The sequence below is a fragment of the Tinamus guttatus genome, unplaced genomic scaffold (assembly GCF_059628265.1).
Source record: "Tinamus guttatus ecotype Peru unplaced genomic scaffold, ASM5962826v1 Tinamus_guttatus_pri_ptg000242l, whole genome shotgun sequence".
Taxonomy (NCBI): domain Eukaryota; kingdom Metazoa; phylum Chordata; class Aves; order Tinamiformes; family Tinamidae; genus Tinamus; species Tinamus guttatus.
This window is the reverse complement of record NW_028288776.1, coordinates 5,086,519-5,111,676: the sequence shown is the minus strand read 5'-3', so window position 1 is coordinate 5,111,676 and position 25,158 is coordinate 5,086,519. Positions and strand designations below refer to the sequence as shown.

The following is a 25,158-nucleotide window of genomic DNA, read 5'->3' as shown; positions in this document are numbered from 1 at the left end:
ATTAGGTTTATTCCATAATTGCTTCTTTTGCGTGCTTTAGCTCGTAACTTATCACCTCATGTGTGTGTTCCTGAGGCCTTGGTCTTGTTCTGAGCTCTGTAGTGATGATGCACTGACCTGCACAAGGTCCCGCTGACTTGGGTGAGATGTGGCAGAGGTCAGTGTGCTCCGTGGCTTTTCTTTAGCAAAACCTTCTAAATGAGGGGGAAATTAGGTTAGTATGGGGTGTGGTGGTAGCAGAGGCTAATGCTGTTGAGGAAGCAGAACCGATATAGAATGATGTGTGAATTATTTATGAGATGCTTAATCCAGTAGTTTCCCGCTGGAATTTGCTTACAAAGTTACTGTAGTTAATGTTAGTCTGTGATAGAAACTAGTGCTTAAAGTGAATTTTTTTTGTTCTGATTAAAATCTGGTTAGTGGACACATGCACTGAGTCAATGATGTAAAAGCAATCAGAATAGAGTACATGCACAACCATTTTTCGTTTTAAACAAGTCTTCAGCTTCAGAGTTTTGAAATATTCAGATATGCTCCAACAGTTTTCATTAATAACTTGAAAGGCTTTAAAATAAATCTTCCTAATTATTTAAGCAAAACCCCAGCTTAAATTTCTGTCCTAGTACTCAATGCCATAGTGTTTAAAAGTTCAGATGTCTGAAAAAAATGGTAATTTAACCTCATATGTCTCTGATTTAAATATCTAAAATTGAAAAGATAGTAACATAGTTTAAATTTTGGTCTAAGAACTTGTAAACAAAGATATAACCCGAAATGACAATTTTAAAGAAAATTTTAGCTATTGGTAAAGTCATAGCACATTGCACCAAATATTCCCAATATACCAATAAGGGGAAAAGAAATGAATGTAGCTATAGGGAAGTAGGTCTTCTCTTCTTGATAAGGCACTCAGCAATTAAAAATGTTGGACTCAGAAAGCTTCTTAAGGCTCATTTTGTCAAATGAAAAATGCTACTGGTTTTAATGCTATTATAATAAACCTTATTGTTATTCCTGGCATGGATTTTTTTTTCTAGAAAAATGGATAATTAGCATTTTAGCTTATCACTTTCCTTCCATGCATACAAATAATTTGATAGATAGACCACCAAGAGAGACAAAATTGAATAATAGTTCTAGACAGCATGGAACTGAAGTAAATTAGAGGTTAAGCATCCAGCCTGTTCAGTGGATTTTCATGAAAAAAAAAAAAAAAAAAAAAGGGAATGCAAGCTGGCTTTACTGACAGTTTTTGTTGTTTACCTCAATGTCATTTTTTCATATTAGAATCCAAATAAATAGACGTGAAATAAGATGTGGACTTCATATTAGAAGGCCCATAACTTATATGTGAGGGCAATTTTTCAAAGGTATTTAGAGTGGAGGCCAAACAAGCAGTCTTGCATCTGTAACACAGCCAAATAAGTTCCCACATAATGGCCAGTGATTAATGGTGAGTGCTGATAATAGGAAGTTATTAGAGGAAGCAAACTTGGAGCAAATCTGCCGCATGCATTATATACTTTACCGCTATCTGTGGCTATTTATAATAAATACAAATTAAGGTCAGTAATCACAGAGTAACCCTGTTCCCACCAGGAGCTTGCAGATGTGACAAAAAGCTCCTAGAGCTCAGTAATATAATCGGCAACTTCATATTGAAAAACTCCCATTATTTTTATTTTTTTTTCAGAGATACTCATTATTTACAAAGAAAAGGTAGCTTTTGTGAAGAGAATCCTTTTGGCCTTGGTTGCTTTCAAGGACGTCATTCTAATGTCCACTCTGTAAGGGAGGATTATATATTGTGTTACCTGGAATTGTACTCTGCTACTGTTCGAGGTATTGCATGAGGGAAATTATTTTTGTCCTTTTGTGCTGTGATTCATTCACTATTCAGTCCATGTACTAACAGTACATTCCCTCTTTTTATGTCTCCTTGAGTTGTAAGTGACATTTTACCTCCTTGTGTTTTGTATTGTTTGTCTAGTGAATATGCCCACATAGAGAAGAAATGTTCTTATCTTCCTTATTGCTACGTATAAAAAACAGAAAAGAAATACAAACAGGGAATTGCAGAGATAAAGTAAACCTAAAAAATTATGGTAGTGATAGCTTGCTGGATCAAAAAATAACATTTTTTACTGGTAACAAGTATTTGTGGTCACCTTGTTGCAAATACGTTTTCACAGCCTGGTGGCTAAAGGAGTGCCATAGTTAAGACTAACCGGTCATTATTGTGTGGAGTTGGTTGTGGTTTGATGAACAGTGTCTGGTTTAAATTGTGTATTTCTGGTGGCTTATTTTGTGCACAAAATTCAAGAGTATGAAGTGCTAATGAGGGCAAGTCACTAACATGGGGGTTATTAAGACAAATGACTTACTGGTTTCAGCGTTCAGCAAGCAGCATTTGGTTGGAAGAATTCCCGGCTTTTGAACTATTACAAAGCCATAATATTTCAAAGACTGTATATTTGCAAATGAGTGATAGATAGTGTGTGACAAACATTCTGGATATTTATGGCTATTAGCTAGACCACTGGAATGAAATTAAGAGTTCTTTATAAATGCAGTTTGTTTGTTTTTCCTGGATGGTACTTGAGCAACTGGGAGATTATTTTTTCACAGGCTTCTTTTCAATAGTGAGTGTTATTTTAGTGCTTCCTCGTGAACTTGCTGTGTGGAGAATGCATGAAGGCATTTGCCTCCCTCCAGAAGAATTAAGCGTACAATCTTATGCTCACAGCAGTGCAACTATTTTTGACATGACTATTTCCAAAGAACATACTTGGGCATAGTTATGTTTTTATCCCAGTATTTTACATATCAAAGAAGATTCTGCTACTCTTTTTCAGACTTCCTCAGTTTGGGATTCAGAGGCATTAGGTAGAGCTGGGGCTCCAGGCACCTGCATGTCAACAGATCCCAGGGTATCTGGTTACCTGCTGCCTTGCGTGCTGGGGTTGCTGTATCCATTTTCATCTGTCTTCTGCTTGGGCAGCTGTAGCTTAATGAAGAAAGCCATTCTGTCTGACTAATGCCAAGTTGTTTTGTTGACTCGTTCGATATGAGCTTTCTTCACAGAAGTCATTTTTTTAGTAGCTATCTTTGGGTGCTTCTGCGTCTTCTCACAGATCCCACAGATCCTGGTTTCTCTAACCCAGCTATAGATGAGCATTTTATCTATTCCCAAAACCCCTTTACATTTATGCCTCTTCCATTCAAACACTAAAGCCTATTCTGCCAGTCCCTTTTCATGGTGTGTTTCTATTCTTCACAGGATTTTTTTGCCTGCAGGCAAAACATGCACAGTCTGCCCCTCACACCATGCCAGAAGTTCATCAGTCCTCTGCCATTGTAGGCTCTGATGTTGTATTAGCGACACTGAGTCTGTATTTGGCAGCTTCCTTCCTTCATTAGAGCCTCACAGAACAATTTCCAATGTTCTTTATTTACTCTCTGCCATGTCTGTATTTTTGAGGCTCTTAGATCAGTATACTCAGGAAATGTAATTCCTGATAGAGCTGTCAGGATTCTTTCGATAGATTATTTTCCCAGACAAAATGCTAGCATAAGCTTCTTTTTAAAAAAGGCAGATTCAATGAAGTTTTCATTGGGAAGCAGGATGGAGGGGAAAAATGAGAGAGACTACTCTGCTAATAGGAACTATTACGTTCAGTCTTTTCAGAAGATAGCCTAATTGACACTTGAAAGAGTATTTTAATTCAATTTTATAAAGCTATTTAAATCTGATTAAAAAAGCAGAAAGCTAAAGTATTTTGATCAAACTGGACCTATCATTATTAGAACTTTATTTTATAGGATAATCAGAGGGAAATCATCTGACTTTTCAGAGCTTTTTTTTTTTTCTATAGATGAAAATGCGAAAAATTGACCTGATTTTATGCTTTCTCCTTTCTAGGTCATATGCTTGACCCTGCCGTTGCTCAGAATTTTCTCATATATATTTGAGGCATTTACTTTTCCGCTCTGAGTAACATGAGATGTACTTGATTTTTACCTTGTTTCAAAGCTGTCTTTATTGCTCCCAATAGCAGCAGTAAAATCAACAACATTCTGATGAGCATTTGCTCTGCTAGTGCTTGAAAAAGGTATGAGCTGCGTTGGAATAACTGGAGCTTCAAGTGAGAAAGATGACACTGCATCACTTTGCACTGTGATTCACGTTGGAAAGGTGCTTTTTTGTTTCTTTCCTTAAGAAATGGAACTAAAATGTTTCAAAAATAAAAAATAAATGTAAACAGCGCTGGGGATTCTGGCATACTCAAAGTCCGAACTTCCTTCCCTTTTCTCTCTCTTTTTCCATTGACACTGAAGAATGCACAAGCTCAAAAGGACTAATACAGTCCTTTTAAGAAAATGCAACATGAGTTGCAAATCAAGGAATAGCAGTTTGGTGACAACTGGGTCAAGCTATATAGAAAGGTTTTCTGTGATGTTTATTTATTCAGTCTCTTTCTGCAAGATTAGTCCTGTTATGTGGCTCCTGTGTGCTCCTTTCCAATTCATTCAATTTAAATAAAAACTTTCTGCTAGCACTTATGTACATATCACTGACAGTCATCTAAATAAAATATCCAAGCCACTTGAGTCTCAGGAACAGTCTGAGGAAGAGGCAGATCATATTCTATTTATTTGGAAATGGAATGCATGTTCACATAGGGCTTATTTTGAGATAACGTCTAAATGTTAAAATCTTTATGAAATCTTAGCATTAAATTTTATGAAGACAGAGTTGTTTACTGGAATGTGATGCCAAGGCTAGGGCCAAAATCAATTGCTGAAAATGAAAAAAAAACAACACTACCACAGATGGGAAAAGGTATCATCAACAAATTTAGGGTAATCACATTTGTATTTTTTGTATTATTTTTATTTTCATTGCTTGATGGTAGTTATGTAATGTGATTTATATAGAGTGTTTCTGAGTGCTGCATTAAATTGATAACTCTTGCTGGATGAACACATAAGCAAACACAGTACTATCTTTCTTTTCTTTAAATGTGCTGAGTTTTCTCTTAGAGAACCCTGTCAAGTTTTCCCTCTCAGTTAGAGGTCTGAAGAAAGTGAGTCTGGATAAAAACAGTTGGTTAATCATAATCATAACACAGGAAAAATTAAAATATATTTTTGCTTGCAAAGTAGAGAAAAGTAATAAAAACAATGCCAGACGCTTAATGCCTCTCTTGTACCTTTCATTTGAAAGACCTCAAAAGAACATCAAGAAGAAGAAAGGCAAAATCTATTCCCTATTGGCATCATTATAAATGTTGTATCCTCTAAAACTCTAAAGACATCCAAGAAGAGTAGAAGAATAAATGGCATTGAAATAAGCAGCTCTCTCTAGAGCTTTGTTCAATCAGCTTTGTTAGAACTCACTCAAATCGGATGATTATAAGAAAAGATCTCATTTGTTTCAACATTAAAGGAGCAAATTAATACGTGGAAAGCTGGTAATAATTGCCTCATTATTTACTGAATTGGCATTGTGTCCAATTTACAAAATTACAATCATATTGTTAAAGTAACAATCGGGAAAGTTTAATCTGAATTTCCTAACTATTTCTGTGATTAGTTGTGGGATTCACAGAGTAAAGCAGAATTGTGGGTTGGAGTGATTTCTGCAGCATATCACAGACCTATGGTGCTAGGAGCTCTCTGGAGTAAATCAGGTCTTCTTTAGTGTAAATTACATATGCTTAGATCCTGGGTTAGATTTAGTCCAACTAAAGAATGAATTTGGCTGTCTCTGCTAAGATTGGAGCTTGGAATGTAGCCAGTCAATCCAGACATTGTTTTTCAGTCCTCACTGACTTGGAGAAACAAGAAAGTTTGTGGTGTGGAAAGTTTTGGCTGACATGTTTAAGAGATGTTGCCTGAGTCATGTCCACTTTGATCTGTATCAGTCCTGTAGGCTGGGAACTTGGTCATACAAAAGATGCACCTTTTGGAAAACCCAAATGTGCAAGTGATTCTGTAGCTGGAATTTCATTCTCTTCATGGAGACATTTGAAATGTTGGGGGATTCTTTCAAACTGGAAAATAACCAAATTCCCAAGCACTGAACGCCTCTGTGGAACTAAATCACGTTCTGTGACCTACTTTTAGTTAGATGTGCTCGTGACCTTTTCTAATTCTGTCTGTTTTGTTATTTAACGATTTGACCTTTGATTTTGTGAAGCCACTTCAGTGCTAAATGCAAAGATTTAATAACTAGAACTGTTTGATACGTGATCTTTATTACACAGCTATTTCTCTTTGCTAGAACAGTGGCACTGTTTTGCAAGTTCTAATTCACAGTTTTAATTATCTTTTCCATTGTCTGTAAGCTTGCACAGGAAATGGAAAGGTCAGACATTTCATTTTCGTTACTGATTAAAATATAAGTGCTGCTCAACAGTCACAATGTATCATTCAAGAAAAAGACAGGACAATTTGTCAGAATCATGCCCAGCTGCACTGCTGAGGAGTTTTACGTCCTTCTGGTCAGCAACGAAATGAGTAATTTTCTAGAGGCAAAGCAGCATATCAAAAATAAGCTCAGAGACTTAGAGTGTGTAGCGGTGATATATATGTCTAAGTACACAAAAAGAAAAGAAAAGGTAACCAGTTCTCTCTGTTTCTTTCTTTAGCTATATAACTGTAATGAAAGCAAACACAGGTCTAGTGAAAAGTACATTCCCTGGCCAGAGGGCATAAACAGTAATGGCATGGGGTCCCGCACCGTCCTGCTAACCTGCAGTGGCCCCAGAGCTGCTGGCCTCTTCCTGCAGGTGAGAGGCAGCTTGGACTACCTGCCAGATCCATCTTTAGTTAGTATTTCATTACTATCCTGGTGTTTGTGATCCAGACACCTGCAAACTGTTAACTGCAAAACAGATGACCGACAAGACAAGCATTCAGTAATTCTCCAGTTTCTGTCTCCCTGTATTCAGGTTTCTGTGTGTACGAATTGTTTCTCTGTCTCTATTCACTCTTAACACAAACAGTACAGCAAGTTCAACAGCATAGTGATCTGCTTCTTGTACTGATTCTGTGATAACCGTGAAGATGTTAAAAACCAAAAATCTGCACATGGGAGATAAACATGAGGTTTACAGCTTACATCCTAGTTTTGGGTGAGGGGTGGCACAGGATCCTACAGATAACTTAGTCGCAGTGATGTTGTGAGCCATCAGTGAGGTCCTGGTTCAGTATTGGAAGCAGCAGCCCTGGCAACCTCATTTCTTGCCATTTCTGGCCATGCCGGATACCTGACCCCCGATCGTGGAGTAGCTTCATCAGTAGTCGCCTGGCAGAGGAGCCACGTTTGAGCACCTTTCATGTCTGAAAGTGCTGGGAAGCCATGCATGAGTTAGGGTGCAATTGCAAACAGAAAGATTGAGGTAAATGAAGAAAAGGAGAGCTGTTCCGTGTGCATTATTGAAGCCCACAAGCTGCTGTGTGTTCGATATGTGTTTTCTGATAAAGTGCAGAAGATATGATGCAGTCGATGCTGGCATGAACGGACTATCTGTCTCAGGTGTATTTGATGCTTGGTTCAGATGCACGGAGCATGATGGTTTCTGGTTTCACTTTCTCTGTGATCTCTGTGCACGCTAGGTGCACATTAGGACATATAAAACTACTGTAGATTTTTTAAATATTTGTTTTGAGATAAGGCTGGGAGAGATTAAGCCCACTCTTTGCTGAAGAGAAGATTACATGGTGACCTAGTACAGGCATGCAATACGAAAGCATTTTGTAAATTGGTACAACATAAGCGAATCTCAACACAAGAGCTAGAAAACTGGGGGACACAATTGCAGGAGTAAGTGTACTTGGTTTATTCGAGCAGAACAGTTGCACTCAGTGAATAGAAAATGTGCAATGCATTTCTAACTAAGGTCAGAAATCAAACAATTCAAGTTTGAGAGAGCAGCTCAATTTTAATGGAGAAAAACATTATGAAAAAAACACAGTTCTCTAAGACAAATTTAAATGGGTCCAGATTCTTGAGCAAATTGGTGTTTTCCTATCTAGCAGTTTTATATTTAGCATTTGTTAGTTCGAAATTTCACCCTCAAATCTATAAATTAATCTGCTGGGACTTTAACAATTCACTTCATGTTAGGGTATAAGTTATGTTTATGGATTTGTTTAGATCATCCAGCCATGTCCTCATAAACTATCTTAGAAAGGATTTGTGTAACTAAGTGATAAACAGAAAGACCGTTGTGTTCAGTTGCATCTCCTGGGATTTCATTTGTGTTGTCAGAGAGCTAGACAGGATGGCTCTGTAAAACTACGATTGCTATAAAAAATAACCAAAAAATGGTTTTCTCTAAAGAAAACATTGCCAGTGTTTTTGCATGCGGTCAAATATCTCTAACCCCTGACAAAACAAGGAAAGAATGTTTTCAGGAGCCACTTGCCTGCAGAAGTGAGTCTTTGCAACTGCTGGAATTATTGCAAAAGTCTTGCAGGTTGTACCTTAGATTAGTTAAATATTGTCACACAAATATAAGATACTTCAATACTGAACTTCAGTTCTTTTTGGATATTTACCTCTTGTCCTTGTAATATGTACCATTACCAAACAAAATTGATGTTGTCTTGGCCACCATTTCCTAAAGGTTAACATGGTTAAATGTGTCCGGGATGCTGATTGCAATTAGCTAAATGAAGGTGTGATTTTGAAGTGAGATAATGACAAGGTTGCTCAGAAAAGCACTTAGCATCCTGTCAGGTTTAGCATCATGAAGGGAATTATACCTAAAGAATGTGCAACTGAAGCCACTAGCCCAGATAAGAGCAGGACAGATGATTTAGTCTGTAACCATACATAAAATTGTAGATAATTTGTAGCCTGGACAGTTCTTCTGTAGTTTTTTTGTTGGATGGATATAGTTTTCATTCGGTTTAGAGTGCCAGACAAACTGTTTGTAAAATTCAACCTAAATATATGGCATTTCCTCTATTTCTTTTGGTGCAAAAGCCCCAAAGATGCATTTGCTATTTATAGCTTGACAAATGGAATATCAGACTGTTCTATGTCTCTTAAGACAGGTAGCTGTTTCTATCTCTGTTTCGTTTGGGAGAAATATTGTCATACATTGTACTCAGGAAATACTCTCTTTGACTTCACTGTGTCTGGGATTATGTTCCTAGTTCACAAGTTGCCATTCCTTCTACTTCTTGTTTTTCATGGGTCATGGCTATTATTTAAAGAGAGTATTATATTTCTGTTTATACATCTCCTTTCCAAGTGCAAGGTTTTCACCAGATTGCTTGTTAGAGTAACACTTCATTTTTGGCTCCAATCACATGTTTGAGAACTATTCATTCAAACACATAAATAGAGTCAGTGTATAGTCATATTTCTAGATTTTTTTTTACTTTTTTCCTGTTGCAGATAACACCTTTTTAGAAGGGAAAAAGGCATTGATCTAAATAGTATTTTCTGCTGCTTCTTTCGTTCATTGTTTCCTCTTTCAGTGAGAAGAGTCATGTTTAGAGAGAAAAGAGAATGATTCTTTTTCTAGTTGGCTTTGCAAAGAAGAGAACAAAGGAAAAGATTACAGCTACTGCCTCTTTCAGGAAAAAATGGATTGCATTCAGAACTTTGTAGCAGGAGGGTTTTCCACCAGCTCTGCCACATGGGGATTTATGTCTTTTTAAAGAGAAGTATCACCATCAATTTGGTGAATTAAGCCCCTCTTTCTTTTAAATGAATTTTCAGCCTTCGTGTTTTACAGAGAAAGAATTACAGTGTATTTTTGATATCTTTCAGCCTCTGCAACTAGACTGTGACCTGTGTGCCATCGTTTCAAACTCAGGCCAGATGGCTGGCCAGAAGGTGGGAGCCGAGATAGACAAGTCTTCCTGCATATGGAGGATGAACAACGCTCCCACCAAGGGCTATGAGGAGGATGTCGGGAAGAGAACAACCGTAAGAGTGGTCTCTCACACAAGCGTGCCCCTGTTACTCAAGAACCCTGAGTATTTTTTCAAAGAAACCAACAACACTGCCTATGTGATCTGGGGTCCTTTTCGGAACATGAGGAAGGATGGAAATGGCATCGTGTACAACATGCTGAAGAAAACTGTTGACAGCTACCCAGCTGCCAAGATCTATGTGACAACTGAAAAGCGCATGGGTTACTGTGATGCTGTGTTTAAGAAGGAGACAGGAAAAGACCGGTAAGTCCTACTTCTGATGAGCAATTATAATGTTTGAAAAAATATACATGGGAGAGGGCCATGCAGGATGCCAGCTACTAAATGAGTCCCTAGATATGTTTTTAATGGATTGTTATACGGTTTTGACTGTTATAAGCACTTGATGAGGCAGCAGCTAGGCCCCATTTACCCCACCTACGCTACCTTCTGTTCTTTCCATTTCTGTTGGCTTGAGTCCCAAAAATATTGGATGTCTTCCTGAAACATTTTAAAAGCTCTGTGTTGTTTTCAGCTCAATTTACTATTGATTAAATTGACATTTTATTTGAAGAGGATAATCCTACACAAACAACATTTCTAAATGCACAGCCTCAGGATAGGTCTGGATTTTGTGTTTTCTTCTCTGATGAGATTTGCTTTACCTTCAAACACAAGCATCAGGGTACAAAATGGTTATGGCATTTCTTGCTGAAAATGGATTATCAGTCATATCATAATAGTTTTAGCAGAATTGTGTCGGTATGTTCTCCTTGCCCAAAAAGGTGTGTTTACGCTGCTCAAATGGAGGTTGTGAAAGAGATGGAAGTGTGAGAGTTGCAATTTTTGCTAACACATGAAGTGTTGAATTTGGATTTGTGGAAGTCAGTCAGTCAACTACAGAATTTTGTAGATGATCTGCAAAATTTCTATCAGAGGATAGAAATTTTCTGCTGTATCTGTGAGGTATATGGTGTTTGTAGAAGCAGGAAAGGGAAAGCACAGGAGCAGTGTGGGTGATGAAAATAGTTTTATATGTTATGCCAGACTATTATGATGCTGAGACAGGCTCAGGTTCTTCAACCAAATATTCCTTCCGTTCCTAGGAGGAATATCAACTCTTGCTTGCAGTATTAGTTTGAGCAGAGGTCTATTTCAACAGCTCCCCAGCAAAAAAAAATCTAGGAGCCTGATCCTAAAATACAATCCTTATGTACAGAGTATGCTACCAATGCATACTAAGATTACAACAGATTTCTGGTCTGTCAAGCTTTTAATGAGCTTTCAATTTCTACTCTTTGATGTACCCTCTCTTTGCGCAATTAGTGGAATTTTAAAGTTTTTTCATCCTCATGGTGCTCAAATTTTAGAGGATGTTGCAGGGAGTGGCTCACAGCTGCCTGCTGTGGTGCCTGCTGTGCTGCAGATGTGTCCTGCTCCACAGGAACAGGACCCTCATCCTCAAATCCTGTGAGCGCAGCTCCAAACTCCCAGCTTTGCCTTGAACAAAGGTTTTATTGTTGGGTCCGGAAAGAAACAGGATTTGCACCTAAAGAGCTTCCAACAAGCATATTTTATTAATTTAGAACAAAATATTTTTAATTCTTCTACAGTACAAAGCATCCTCTGATATGGACTGTCTGTGCTGGAGACTTAACCTTGTGTGCAGTGTTACAAATCTGAGGGACGTATGTTCTCTCTGAGAGTCTTCATTAGTGAAACGTTTGAGTTCAAGGCAGTGAATGCTCATTTGCTTTGAATAATTATTGTACATAAATAATATTCATTACCAGACATTCACAATTTTTCATTAATGTATTTTACTTGGTACTTCCCCAGAGGCAGCATAAATCTGGCAGCTTCTTCCCAATACTTTGCTAATGTTTTAGTAAATTGTATGTATTGAGTCAGGTAAAAGGATTTAGAGAAACGTGAGGTAATTCTTAAATGCAGGTTACCTGAATCCAGGTGAGCAGTTCTAAAGACCTTTATAACTTTCCCATACATTAGAAATATAATGTAAGGTCATATGAATACATTTAGCTGGAAACAACAGAGAAAACTATAGTCTTCATTAAAGCAACAGAGATAATTCTGGTCTGATAGAGTGCACTGAACAGCCCTAAATAGGTTTTAATTAGCTGGCACCAAAGCTGCACCACCCTTAGGGAGGGTAAAATTAATGAAAACTAGCAGCAAATAGATCAGTGCGACCGGCTGTTATTGCCTTGGGTGAAGGTGATGAGGAAGAAGGGAGTGTCTTTTAAGGATCATTTAGAAAACAGTCTGCGTTAAAAGTCACTTTCAGAAGGCAATGATAAAATAAATCTGTGCTAGTATCAGTGAGACAGTCTAATGTCATCCAGATTGCAGACTCTGCTGGTGTTTATCTTGCAAACATCGCAGGGAAGCAGCTCAGCAGAGCCATCCCCGTGATGGCACTAGCTCCGTGTCCCCTCTTGAGGGGTTCATGCTGTGGTCAGAGCATGTCAAACCATCCTGTTGCACTGGCAGGACTCAGAAAGCCTCCGATAGTGCATGTGCACCGGTCTAAGCACAACTTAACGTATTCTTAGTCACACCCCGTGTGAATTGCTACCTGAAAAGAGTGGCATGAGCTTTGCTGTTTCAGTATGAACTGTTCTCCTAAAGTTCTCATTGAGTGACGCGAGGTGATGTTCAGAAACACGGCCAGTCCCACAGGACATTGACTTGATATAGACAGTAGATCTAATGAATGCTCCCAGTCAAACAATCCAGTTTGATTCAGCCCTGTTGTATTGGGATAATTAGCTAGAGGAGTATGCAGCTGTACAGGACGTGGAGTTGGTGAGTCATGTGTGCAGTCAGATGGCTGTCGCTGGTTTGAAGGAATTTTGTTACTATCTTGGACAATCCTAAAGTAAGAAAATAGCTTTTGTGCTTCTCTTCCAGTTCTCAGTTTCCTCTGTTCATGCCCAGATGGTGCTGTGTGTTAGGCTGTGAGAGCTGTTTTGTCATTCGAGGCAGAGAGATGGATCATGCTGATCACTGAGTCAAGATTCAGAATTTGGGTGGGTACTCAGCCTGCTATTTTGCCCAGCTATGCTCACTAATTATTTATTACTTTGGCAATATTTGAGATTCGTATTACATCTCTGTCGCTTAGAGCTATCAAATTATATTAATCTAAATTTCAGACTGACACTTAGATGACTGCAGTCATTACAGCCTCACCTGAACTAATATGTGGTTGCTGATGTGTCTGACTAATCTATGTAAAGCTGTAGTCTAGTACAGATGTCGCTGAGATGAAGAAATGAAATGACATTTGCTAGGAGTTGGGTAGCTGCAACTTCTGTTGTTTGCTCATGGTCTTCATGAATTTAGACCTTAAAGCCATCAGTGGCCATCAGAGTTTTTCTAGGTGTTGGCTTAAATGAAATATTATTGTTATGCTACTTCCACTTGTGGACTTGTTTACATAGACCTGCTAGTTTGTTTAATAGGGCCATTCAGAGAAAATATAAAATCGTAGCCAGAGTTGCACAGCATTTGCAAAAAACATTTTTTTTCTCTGGGAAATCGTAAATGTTGATGCCAAAATCCGTCCTCAGAGAGTTAAATTTTGGGAGTTGGGAAAGACTTTTGATCAGTGCTTTGTATCAGTGTTCTTTTCCTGAAAAATACTGCAAGATGAGTAAATGCTCATTTCATTTCAAGAAAATAAATAGAGTAAGGGAATAAGTATCTTTAAGTTATGGTCCAGACTGACATAGGAATGCTTGTTTAAGCATTTTTAAGGACAAAAAAAATGATTTTTTCAATTTACCTTTTGCTACAGTTTGTATTATAATGATGTAGTTATGATGAATAGTTTATTGCACAAATAAAGTCAGCAAAAAGTTCTCACCTACCTGTGAAATTCAGAGCTAACCCCAAAATGTGTGCTTGATATAGTGAAATTTTTCCTATGCATAATTGTGGACTTTGCTTAAACCATTCCATGTCACTTTCATTCTTTTTATAATGTAATTTCTTCAAAAAAAAGGTTAATGGCTTTGTCCATCTTCATTCATAGAATTCATAGAGGACTTAAATACTTTCATTGTCAGTAACGACTCCTTTATTATCTGAAAAAGCAAGGGTTTAAAGCATGAAACCTTAATGAAATAAATAGATTTTTCATTAAAAAACACTTAAAAACTTCAACATCTATTGCTATTCATGGTCAATCACAAGACCGGTAACAACTGCTTTGGGGTTTACACTGTCTGCACTCGCTCTTCCATTTCCTGATAAAACACCAGTTGTTCATAAGTATCTTAGATTTATTCCCTGCAGCCCATTAGTAACTGCATTTATTTTACTTTATGAAGATTTTCCTAATTAAGATGAACATTTTTATCTATTAGGCAGATGAAACTCAATAGAGGAAGCTCGTTTTTTATTAACATGCCAGTAAATGCTGTACAGAGTGCTGGCACTTTTGTTAAGAAACAGAGCTCTGACTACATTACACTAATTATGCAGTAAAAAAGAAACTTTATTAAAAAAAAATCAATATTAGCTAGTATTTTGCGATAATATCATGGTTGCATATAGAATTTGGACTCAGAAACCAATTGATTCTTTGGTGATTTCTAACTTTAGCTATGGAGTCATTTGCTTTTACCTAATGAGGTAAGTCAAGAATTACATATCAGAATCTACTTTATCTTTTCTTTGCATTTTTAATTTTTCTTCAAGTGAACCTAACAACTACTGCTTTTGATTTATCACTTTTTTTTTTTTTTAACACTACTGAATCCATTTGCTGGTCCCAATAAAGCAGATGTTGCAGCTTTATAGAGTGTTTGGTGTTATTGGAATTCAACACACAGCTTTCCCATCCTGTCCTTTAAAGTGGAAATCTGAAGCTTTTATGGTGATGATAGCATTGCTGATATCTCTCATGAGCAATGTTGGGATTACTCATGTAGATGAGATTTGCCAGCACTTTTCTCACATCCCATGAACATTTACCTTCTGAAGGATTAGACAAAACAGTAAAGAATATGGGAGAAATTCTGGTAGCACAGTAGGTCCCTGTGCTTCCAGCTTTGCTGTCATCAGTAGAGGTATTCCAAGTAGGAATAATAGATAATTTGGAGGAAGAAGCTGGTAGAGGCATAATTTTTGAAGGTAACCTTTGGTGTTCATAAAAACCTTATTGGATTGTCTTTTATAGATCAGCTTTTCTTGCTTTTTCAGATCACAGTGAATGAAACAAAACACTTTTTTTTTTTTTTTTTATAAAGGAGTTTAAATGTGAAAGAGAGAGAACTAATTTTAAAAAATCAAGAAATTCATTTTTAACTTCTCTTGGGTACTGGTTGAAATATTTACCTTTAAAAACAGAGTGATTGCCATTAAAATCTTTATTTATCACCAGTTTTCAGTATGCTTTTCCATGATGTATTAGATTAGGAAATAAATGCTCAGTAAATAGTGTCACTATTACTTTAGTATGATAACTGTTGGTTACTGATGACTATGGATTTTCTAACAGCAGCTACTTAAAATGCAGCTGTGTTTACCATGTTTAGCAAAAAACATCTTATTGTAATCAAACCACATGAGATGCACTGGGGGATTTTGTGTTACATGGTCGCTATTCAAGTGAGGACATCAGCTTTCTGAGTTAGGGAATAAAATACTACCGTAGTATGTAATTTCAGATAGAGAAGGGTTTCTGGACATCTGTCTAGCTACTAGCCAATAAAGTTACAAGAACAGACTTCTATTAAAGAAAAAAAAAAAAAAGGATTATATCTAAGAGTTACCCCAAAATTAATTTCAAATATGCCCCTAATGAGATCTAGAAGAAATTGTCTTCTCAAAGCTTTAAACAGGTAGGCAACACTCTAAAAGAAACAGTGTTCAGATGTGGAAATACTTTATCCAATATTGATACTGGAGTATTTTATCTTAAACAAAAATGTAGAAAGATTAGTAAAAAAAAAAATATTGTACTGAAAATTTAATAGGTAAGAAATCAAGCCTGTGTGAGACCTTATATGCGTAAGCCACCTACCTTTGGGAAAGCTGTGAAATTTTGTCTCATTAAATTAATTTAGAACTCGGTGTTAATTAGGCTCTTCCTTACGCATCCTGTTACTATACATTTTTACCCATATGTAAACAAAACAGGTGTTCTGCACTGTTTTTCTTATATATGAGATGCAATGAATCCCATAAAAAGAAGGCAAGCTGCAGTTTCAGAACAGTGCAACTCTACAGCTAGATCTACATGTGCGCATGGATTTGTAGCTCACGGCTTCGAAGGTAACTCAGGATTCACAACGAAGCTTCTCCAAGAGCTTGATGTTGTGCTAGGATAGACTACAGTCTGCAGTTAGAAAACCCTCACTGACTACATGCCTTGAGTTCCTGTAATACTCAAATTCCTTGAGCTTTTGGTGGTGGGCAGCTATGTATTTAAAGAATAACATGCACAAGAATAGCATGTGCGATTTTGCTTGGTCATTCGCTTCTTCAGCAGGTTTAGGAAACTATAACAGTTTGGAAAAATATAATGACTTCTGCAGGGACTTATTAGGAATCTTGAGGAGCGTCCTTAAACAATCTGATGTCTTTGACATTGAGCAGCAGATAACTTACTGTGGGTGTGAAAGGACATCCTATTGACTCACATTTTCAAATATTTAGCCATTGTTCAACATTTTTAAAGCAAGTCTACTTTGTAGTAGCTTGTGGTTGTGAAATGTTGCAATTTGAAAGCCATAGTGGTGGTGGGGCTGCTTTCAAAAAAGTTCCTGCTTTCAAACAATTCTTCCACAGTGGTATCATTGATACTCCATGCCAAAGACACCATGAACTTCTCAGTACCTGAGCAACTCTGTGCAGTGCATTAGTATTCAGGAAAAATGCAACACCAATAGAAGAAAAGGGTTCTAAATGCCTATCTTTGTCCTTTGCACATTTGTTATTACTATCCCATCCTGATCTTTTGGAGACTCCTTTTTCTTTATTTTAATTTTAGGGAATCAGTCATCTCGGGTAGCATATGTTCTGTGCTACAGTCATTCACTCAGGTTGCAGAAAAGAGGCGTGACTGCCTGTCATATTCTCTGCATGACTCATTAAAACTTGCAAAGCACAGTACTTGATGCAAAACTTCAAAAATTGCTGTAGATTATGTCATTCCTGTAAAAAAAAAAAAAAAAAAAAAGGAAAAGTAGCAGATGAAATCCTAAGAAACAAACAGCATGCTTTTATCTTAACAATAAAAAAGGGATAAATGTCAGAAAGATGTGCTCTGCGTTCAGTTGCCTCCCCATATGTTGTTTCAGAGTTTTCCTTGAAGTACAATTCATTAGAGATGCTGGCACTCCTCTCTCCAAAGAGCATCCCAGACATTTTCTGTGAGAGCATTTCCAAAAATATTGCACTTATCACTTAAGCCTCAGAATGCTCTACGAGGCAAGAAATATTTATCCCCTTTCTACGACTTGGCTTCCCTGGGAAAAGGACACTAGGGAAAAGCAGTAGCTATTGCTGTGCAGAAATTCATGCTTATAGCGCGTTTTAAATTTTGTATGCTTATCATGGAGGCATTTCAGTCTCCTACAGTGCTAATTTGGAGTTGGAATGGTCTGGATCAACGCACTGGAACCAATTTCTGCAGCTCTATAACCTGTTTTCAGCCAAACACGTTAATGTTCTGGCACTCCTTTCCACATGAAATTAGTGGTAGTCTCTTGACATTTTGCAGTCAATCAAAATATTAGGAAAAGAAAATCATCTGAAGAGGATTTCTAAAGCAGAATTCCTCTAAAAAAAGTATTTTTGTTCAATTTGTTCACTTCAAATACTATATATTTTCCTATCCTGCATCTATCCATCTTGACTTTGTCTCAATATCTTTCTCCCGTGCATTAGGAAATGTGACTAACATTTATCATGTGTGGCTTCTTCTTTCATCAGGAAAGAGTTGTGCCTTTGTTGGAGCTCAGAGATTTTCTTGTCTCTGTGTGCACTACTGTGATTTTATATTAGTCATGACACTGTTGAAATATGCCTTGTATTCGGTGGAGAAGGAAGCAGTGGTCCTTAATTCCTCTGGGTTTATTTCATGATCTTACATTGCCTTTACCTCCTCTTCCAAGAAACAATGGTGTTCAGCAGAGCTGCTTGTCAGATCTGCTATACAGATCTCGCAAGGGTTTCTGAGCTGTGCTTGCATCCCAGAGCCTTCTCATTTCTGGATGTATTTTGGGCCTCACTCATCAAGTGCCTTGCAACATTTTAATATTACATAGGCAATCTTCCACCTTAATAGACTGCTTAGACCTGCCTAAGCACCAGTGGCTTCCTGCTTTGCTTGGTTAGGTGTAAGGTGATGAACAGATGAGTAGCTAAGGCAAATTCGCTATTTATCAATGTGGAATAAAGGATTTTAGGCAATTGGGTGTGGTAGAAGATGTTACTTGGGGTTATTATATACAGGGAAGACTTATTCCAGTTTCCCTTCTAAGCTTTTAATTTTGAAACTCTTAAAGTTTCCCTCCGTGTTTAAAACAGTATCAACAAGCTTCATAAGTATTCAGATGGTTTCAGGGTAGAATGTGCAAGAGCAACTCGAAATATTTCCTTTGAAACTTCTCCTCTGTCTGTGGAGCAGGACTGAGGTTGGCATATTATACAAACATTTTCTTCATTATTACTTTACATTTTTCCCTGAGGCTGTCATATTGATTTCAAAACCATGGTCATCATTATACTAAAACGGTGGCATTAATAATTTGGTCTCTGTGGGTGGATTATAATAGAAAGTGTGAAAATAATTGCCCACTAATGTGAAAGGTGGAAATATGTACAGCATTATATCGCTCATAATGTAACCATTAAAATAACAATTATGTGATAATGAAAAGAGTCATTATACTCTAGTTTATCTTTACATAATGTTAATAGCTAATGAAAACAAAGAAGATGCTATCTGCTTACATTTAACAATATTACTCTGTTTCCTGTAAAGGAAAATATTTTGTGCAGAATTGTAATTACCTCAGTAAAATTTGTGTCCCTTCTTTTTGTACTTGGATATGTGATCAATTTAAAAACAATTGTTACAAATTCGTTTGTATCAAATGGTACATATAGTCTCCCCAAAGGTTAAAGTTTTCAAATACTATTAGCCTGAAACTTAGTTACCAGCAATGGTCATATCTTGCAATATGACTGCACTGAACAAAAAGATATAAAATAAATTTAGACCAGTGTATTACTACTGATGTGTTAGAAAAAGGAAGGTACCATGACTTTGAATCAGTCAGCAGAACACAAATCTTCTCTCTTTAGGTGACTGAAAAGCATTAAATAGATGCATTATCATCTGTAGCAATTTAGTTTTAGTAGTGACTCAGGCACATAATCAAGTTCATTTTATGCTGTATACAGGCAAGAACATTCAGGAAAAAGTATGAAAACAGGTTTTCTACTTTTTTTTTTTCCAACTGTTCTATTTTTATGAGTTGTATGCTTTGTAATGCATATACAAGCTTCTCATTTTGTGTTTTGGGAGCTTAAAAGTAAGTGTGCTTATTTAAGAAATACATAAGATGGAGTCTCAAGAACTCAGAACAGCAAGAACATTGATTATAATTAAGACATTTTGGTGTTTGTCCATCCAGATCAGACTACATTGATTTTTAAAGATGCAATAAGATTCTCCCTCATTTTTCAATGCTTTCTGTATTTTCCAAACATAATAGCATAGTTGACTGTTACCTTTAGATTTCAGACTCAGGGAGGTGGGAATTTTATCATGTAATCCATATCTCTTCTAAGTGCAATTGAGAGATAGGAGCAAAGAAGTCATGAACTACACATTAAAATGTAATTGCATGGATTTTTCTAGGTATTATTCCAAATGACATCAATAGAAAATGTTTTTGTTTTAGCAATGTGATATTTAATTAGCTTATGTTAATAGCCTACATTTGGAAGACAAATAGTTTGCTTTCTTTATTTACTAAATGAGCAAATGTATTAATGCTTGGTCTTCTGGTGTTCTTTCGATGGCTGCCCAAAGGTACCCTTATTGCCTGGATTCCCAGAGACGCTTTAGGCCTGGCTGAGCATTGCAGACTTCCTTCTCTTTACCATGTTCTCTGCTTCTCTTGACAGCAGCCAAAGGGAAGGTGAAGGCATCTCAGGCTGCCAGGGTAGGGGTGCTGCTGCGGAGCCAGAGGTGGTGGGGCCCACCTACAAGATCTTCTCCCAGGAAATGGTGGTTCAGAGTCTTGCCTCTTGGCAAAGCTAGAGTTTAGATTTCCATTCCAGTGAACTAAAAGGCAGGTTGAATTTGTGAACCGAAGTGTGCAGGGTTGCACAGTACTCTTCAGTGTCTGTGTCCTGCTGGCGAACCTTTGGTGTGAGGGTCTTGGAGGGCTTGGTGCATCCTGAGGCACATGCTGCTCGAGACGCCTTAGCCTGGCTTCAAGCAGTCCCCAAAGGTCTTCCCCTCCTGCACCTTTCTACCCCTTTCTGCCACCGCAGGCTCTTCCCTTCAGATTAGCTAACTCAAATCACAGACTGTGGAGCAGTCAATGTAGTTTGGCCATAAACTCTTCCTTTTTCATGTTTCTTTTTAATGGGATACTTGTTCCCACTGGCTTATTTCATTCTTTGTAACTCTGTGGTGTGCATATATATATCTTTCATCTCTCAGCCTTTTGTCCTTTTATAGTGAAACATATTGCCTCAAACACACCTCCTATTTCCAGCACAACCCCATCTCAGGTGGTTCACTGACCTGCAAGGTAGCTGAGAAGGAACAGCTCGCCCTTATCTGTCCTGTTCCCACTCCCATTTCTTTTCCCTTTTCCTAGCTTTCCCTTGAATATTGAAACAGAACTCCTGAAAGATTGATTTTGGATCACAGTTCCCAACTCAGTATGTCCTTTACTTAAAACATAGAAAGAAAAAAAATCACAGTGGGATGCAGAAACTGTGCTTGATTATTTATTGATGGTTGTTGGTTACATGAATTAGAACAGCAGGCAGCTCAGATTTTGATCATAAACAACTGATTTCCAGTTCAATTTTTATTTTAAAATGTGAACATAATGAAAACTCTTTATGCTGTTACTTGCTAAGGTCTGGCATGATCTAGTGGATCTTGTGTTCCCTGTTACATTAGTATGTAGCTCTGTGTATGTGAGCTGTATAGAGCCTTGGAGCTGTTATATGGAAAGTTTTATGTATCTGTATGTGTGTGTCATGTGTGTACTAGATGCACACATACATGGATTTGAAGTGACATGCACTGGGGAGATACTGCTTCCTGAGTTTCTAGGCTGGAGAAACACCAAAAGAAAGATTAAGATGTACCTGGGAAGCTTAATACATGCAGTTCAAGCGCTTGTTTGACCCAGTGGATATTTAGGCCCTGCCACCTATGACTGCAGCCCTGCAAAGCACGCTTGGTGCCTCCCTCATCCACAGCACCGAGTGAGGCCAGTTATCACAACTGCTTCAGGTTCTCGCTCCGGTGCACTGAGCAGCCCCTCAGTGCAATGTTTTCGGTGCAAGAGGCAAAGGGAGCTGCTGTGCTACTGCCAGACTGTGGCTATGACAGCCCTTCTGCGAGCTCCCTACACAAAAGGTGCTCATCCGGAAGCTTGCTCCATATGTTCCCTAGTATTAGCAATGGGCAAGTTTTATTTAGTTTGTTTTGGCTTTTTGTAAATACCTTTCAATTAGGATCGTAGAAGGTAGCTTGACTGGCAGTGTTTTCTTGTTCTTTGTGTGCCACAGATACAATTCATGTGCTTTTAGTTTTTTGCTACATCACCAACAGCTAAGGGAATTGATGTTTAATTCATTTCTAAATAAGTAAAACTAAAGTATAAATAAATAACGTCTGGTTTATTACTCCAGGTGTCTTCAGCATTGCTGAAAGTGATTTGATGACAGCCACTAGCAATAGAAAAAAACTGATTTCTCTGTGATTATTATCATTATAATAAACCATAATTGAAAGATTACAAAATTGATTCTTTTAAAAATTAATGTAGCACAAGTGAGCAGGCTCTATGGCATTCAGACTTTTTCAGTGTTACTTGGAAGGCAAATGCTTGTTTTATTTCCTGGCAGAAAACTACTGGTTTTCTAACAATCACATTAGAGAGAACAGTCCCAGAGTGTTACGGGAGACAACAGACCTGTGTCATTATGTTTTACCCTTTCCTGATGGGTTCGGAGAGGAGCCAGGAACAAAAGAAAGTTGCATTCATTATTGAGAGAGCCTTGGGAAAATCTGTTTGGCCAAGCAATTTTGCATGAAACTAGTGAGAAAATATTTGACTGCAAAGAACATAAACTCCTTCCATCGATATGCAATTTTCTGGATCCATTTGTCCAAACGATTATTAAGAACAGTTGCTAAATTTGCAGTGCTTTACAACTTCAAAAGGGCTGCAAAAGCATTAACTAGTTAAAGGGATAGAATTTAAAAATAAAACAAGGAAAAAAAAAGCCAGTTTAAGACAGTTCAAAGTGCAAAGTATTGAAAACAGCAGGAAACCTGAAGACCTGGCATAGCAATCATACAGTACCATCCATCCCAATCAGAAAGTGGAAACCACAGATTTATCTCTGATGATTTCCTGTAAATATGCCCTTTGAGGACAGACTGCACTGATGACTCTTGTGGAAAAAGCTCAGAGTTACATCCCTCTCCCCCCAACATATGGATCTCAGCAAGCCCTGCTCCTCCATTTCCAAAATCATTCATTGGGTGGGTAACAGTTTGAGCAAAAATGTAGTGAAATATTGTTGCAAAATTGATTGTTAGCATCTTTCAAATCTGGTCAGTTTGACTGAAAACCAACTTTTTTTTTTTTTCTGTTTGTTCTTTGCTTCTGAGAAAGGTCATAGACATTTTCTTCAGTAAGTTGTGCCCATTTTTGCAGACCTTGTTTGCCTAGTGGAAATGGTTTCATTGAAGCCTTCATTCCCTTGAAGATATTGTGCCTCACTTTTCCCTACCATGGTGCAGTGTCAGTAACTCTTCATGTAGCAGTATGTACTAAAGGCTGGTGTGGAGACGGGACATTTTGGCCTCCCCAGTGGGAGCAGGGCCATAGCCTAGCCCAGAGCGCAAGCGCAACGGCAGGAGTCCCATGTTCTTCAGATAGAAACACCAAGGCGCCTCAAGAAACTGGGGTTTGTTGCAGCTTGTTCTTTTCCCAGAGACATTTCAAGAACAGCCCACCCTGCACCCTTCTGAGGCTGATACTTAAGCACCATTTCACATTGCCTGAATAGCTGGCATTCTCCAAAGAAGTTTTCTGTGCTCAAATTTTCAGTAGACATATAATGTACCATGCTTCATCAGTCCACTTGTACTTGATGACAACCTCCCACTGGTCTTACTCAATGTTTTATTGAATAGATGCACAGTTTCCAAGCTCCTTTGCAAGACTGAAATCAGTATTCTTCCTCCAGTTAGAATTCATTAATAATACTTAACATTTCATAGCGCATGTGATCCAAAGATCTTAAAGCACTACAGGAAGCCAAATCAGCTTTAATTTTCCCATTTTCATGATGGTAAAACTCATGCACAGACTCATCTATCAAGTTGTGCATAGGTATCATCCTGTGCATCAGTTGTGAATGAGTTCTTGAGTCAGGCGTCCCAGTATAGGATCCCAGCTTTGGCTGGGACACATCAGGATGTGCCGCTCTGTCATTTACCAGGCACAAGGGTGTATCCTTGTTGATCTAAGCTCACACTGGGAGACGGACTTAGGTGAGCAAGTAATAATCATATCCTTATCAAATACATATTTAAAAATGAAAAAGAAAAAGAAAAGAACTTCCTAAATGGAATTCAATAGAAATTGCACATTTCCTAAGATACTGTATGACTCGACATAACTTTTGCCTCTTGGCCTCAGTACAAGGATCATGCTTTGCAGGAGAGAGAGGTGATCATTAGATCTGGGCAGGAATCTGACACGGGCTGGGGCACTCTCCCTCTGAGCATTTGCATTCTTGCCACTTTCCAGCAGTCAGCACTGCCCATCAAAGAAAATTGTTAAATAGCTCTGCTTCATCATTCTTCATTTATGTTAGAAATGGCTATAAGCAATAACAGGATTATAACCAAAAAGTGACAGTGCTTTGTCATTCATTTATTTGATTTAATATATAAAGGTATCTGTTTGAAATGGCATTTATTTTTTTTGAGCTCATCATAAAAACCATTCTGAATGGAAGTGTTTAAGATAATGATGACTCAGATTAATTCCTATAGAATAACATGACTGGAATCAGATACAGTGTTTCTCTTTTCATTAGGCATTTCTGAGCTGTTAGGAGTGGTCTTCTGCCATGAAATGAATGAAATTAACTGAAGAAAACCTGAGGAAAATGGTCCACAATATGATGCTATTTTTCTTACTTGATACAGCAACCTGGGAGAGCCCGGATGTTTTTATAGCAGCAATCAGATGGCTTTAACATAACTGAATGGTGAAAAAGGACAGTGAAATTGCTTCATAGGGATGCTGTATCAAGAGCTGTTTTCTCTCTTCCAAGTGATCAAGATGGTGCAGTTGGTCCTAGGAAATTCGAGAGCCGACTGCTAAGTTTCACCAGTAATTTATTTTTGGTTATGTTTCATAGTGGTCAATAACTACAGGTTATAATCAGTGGACATAGCACAAATACAGGGGGAAACATAGTCCAAAGCACCTCTCTGACCAAATAGCCTATATTATAACTGAAAAAGAAATGCACTCATTTGGGCACCTTTTTTTTTTTTTTTTTTTCCCCCTATGGAAATGTCCAGAATTCTTATGGGATATCTAGAAAGTGAAATTTGGAGCACTGTGTTGGAATGTTTCCCTGAGTTGAAAAAGCAGTTTTCCGTTTGTCTAAATCTCTTGTGCTGTTTCTTTCTGAACATTATCATGAAGTTCTGTATGATCGTTGATATGGCAGACAACTTAGTATTATAAAATGCTGTTAGGTAAATGAAAGATAGCTATTCTGGGAACATTCTGATGATTCAGTTTTTGCAGTGTATCTTGTCCATTTAGAAAGTAATGTACTCCAGTATCAAAGCAGAGAGAGACATTTAAATGTACTTTAAATCTAAAAGCATTGTTTCTAATGGCTCAGTCTCTCTGCCTGTTCATGCCTTTTCAGCCTGTCACAACA

The 25,158-nt window shown here is 37.7% G+C and overlaps 1 protein-coding gene across 2 annotated transcripts in view; it reads left to right on the top strand.

Annotated features, from left to right (window-relative positions):
• The window catches only part of ST6GALNAC3 (ST6 N-acetylgalactosaminide alpha-2,6-sialyltransferase 3), a 102,653-nt gene that overhangs the window by 28,848 nt on the left and 48,647 nt on the right, over positions 1–25,158 (top strand). Inside the window, exon 2 of one of the 2 annotated variants that reach the window (XM_010221239.2) lies at positions 9,794–10,203. In XM_010221239.2, coding sequence (XP_010219541.2) covers positions 9,845–10,203 — 359 coding nt within the window. In that variant the 5' untranslated portion in view covers positions 9,794–9,844. Of the gene's footprint in view, positions 1–9,294; positions 10,204–25,158 lie in introns of those variants that run through there. The other variant, XM_088526093.1, reaches the window with a different exon arrangement.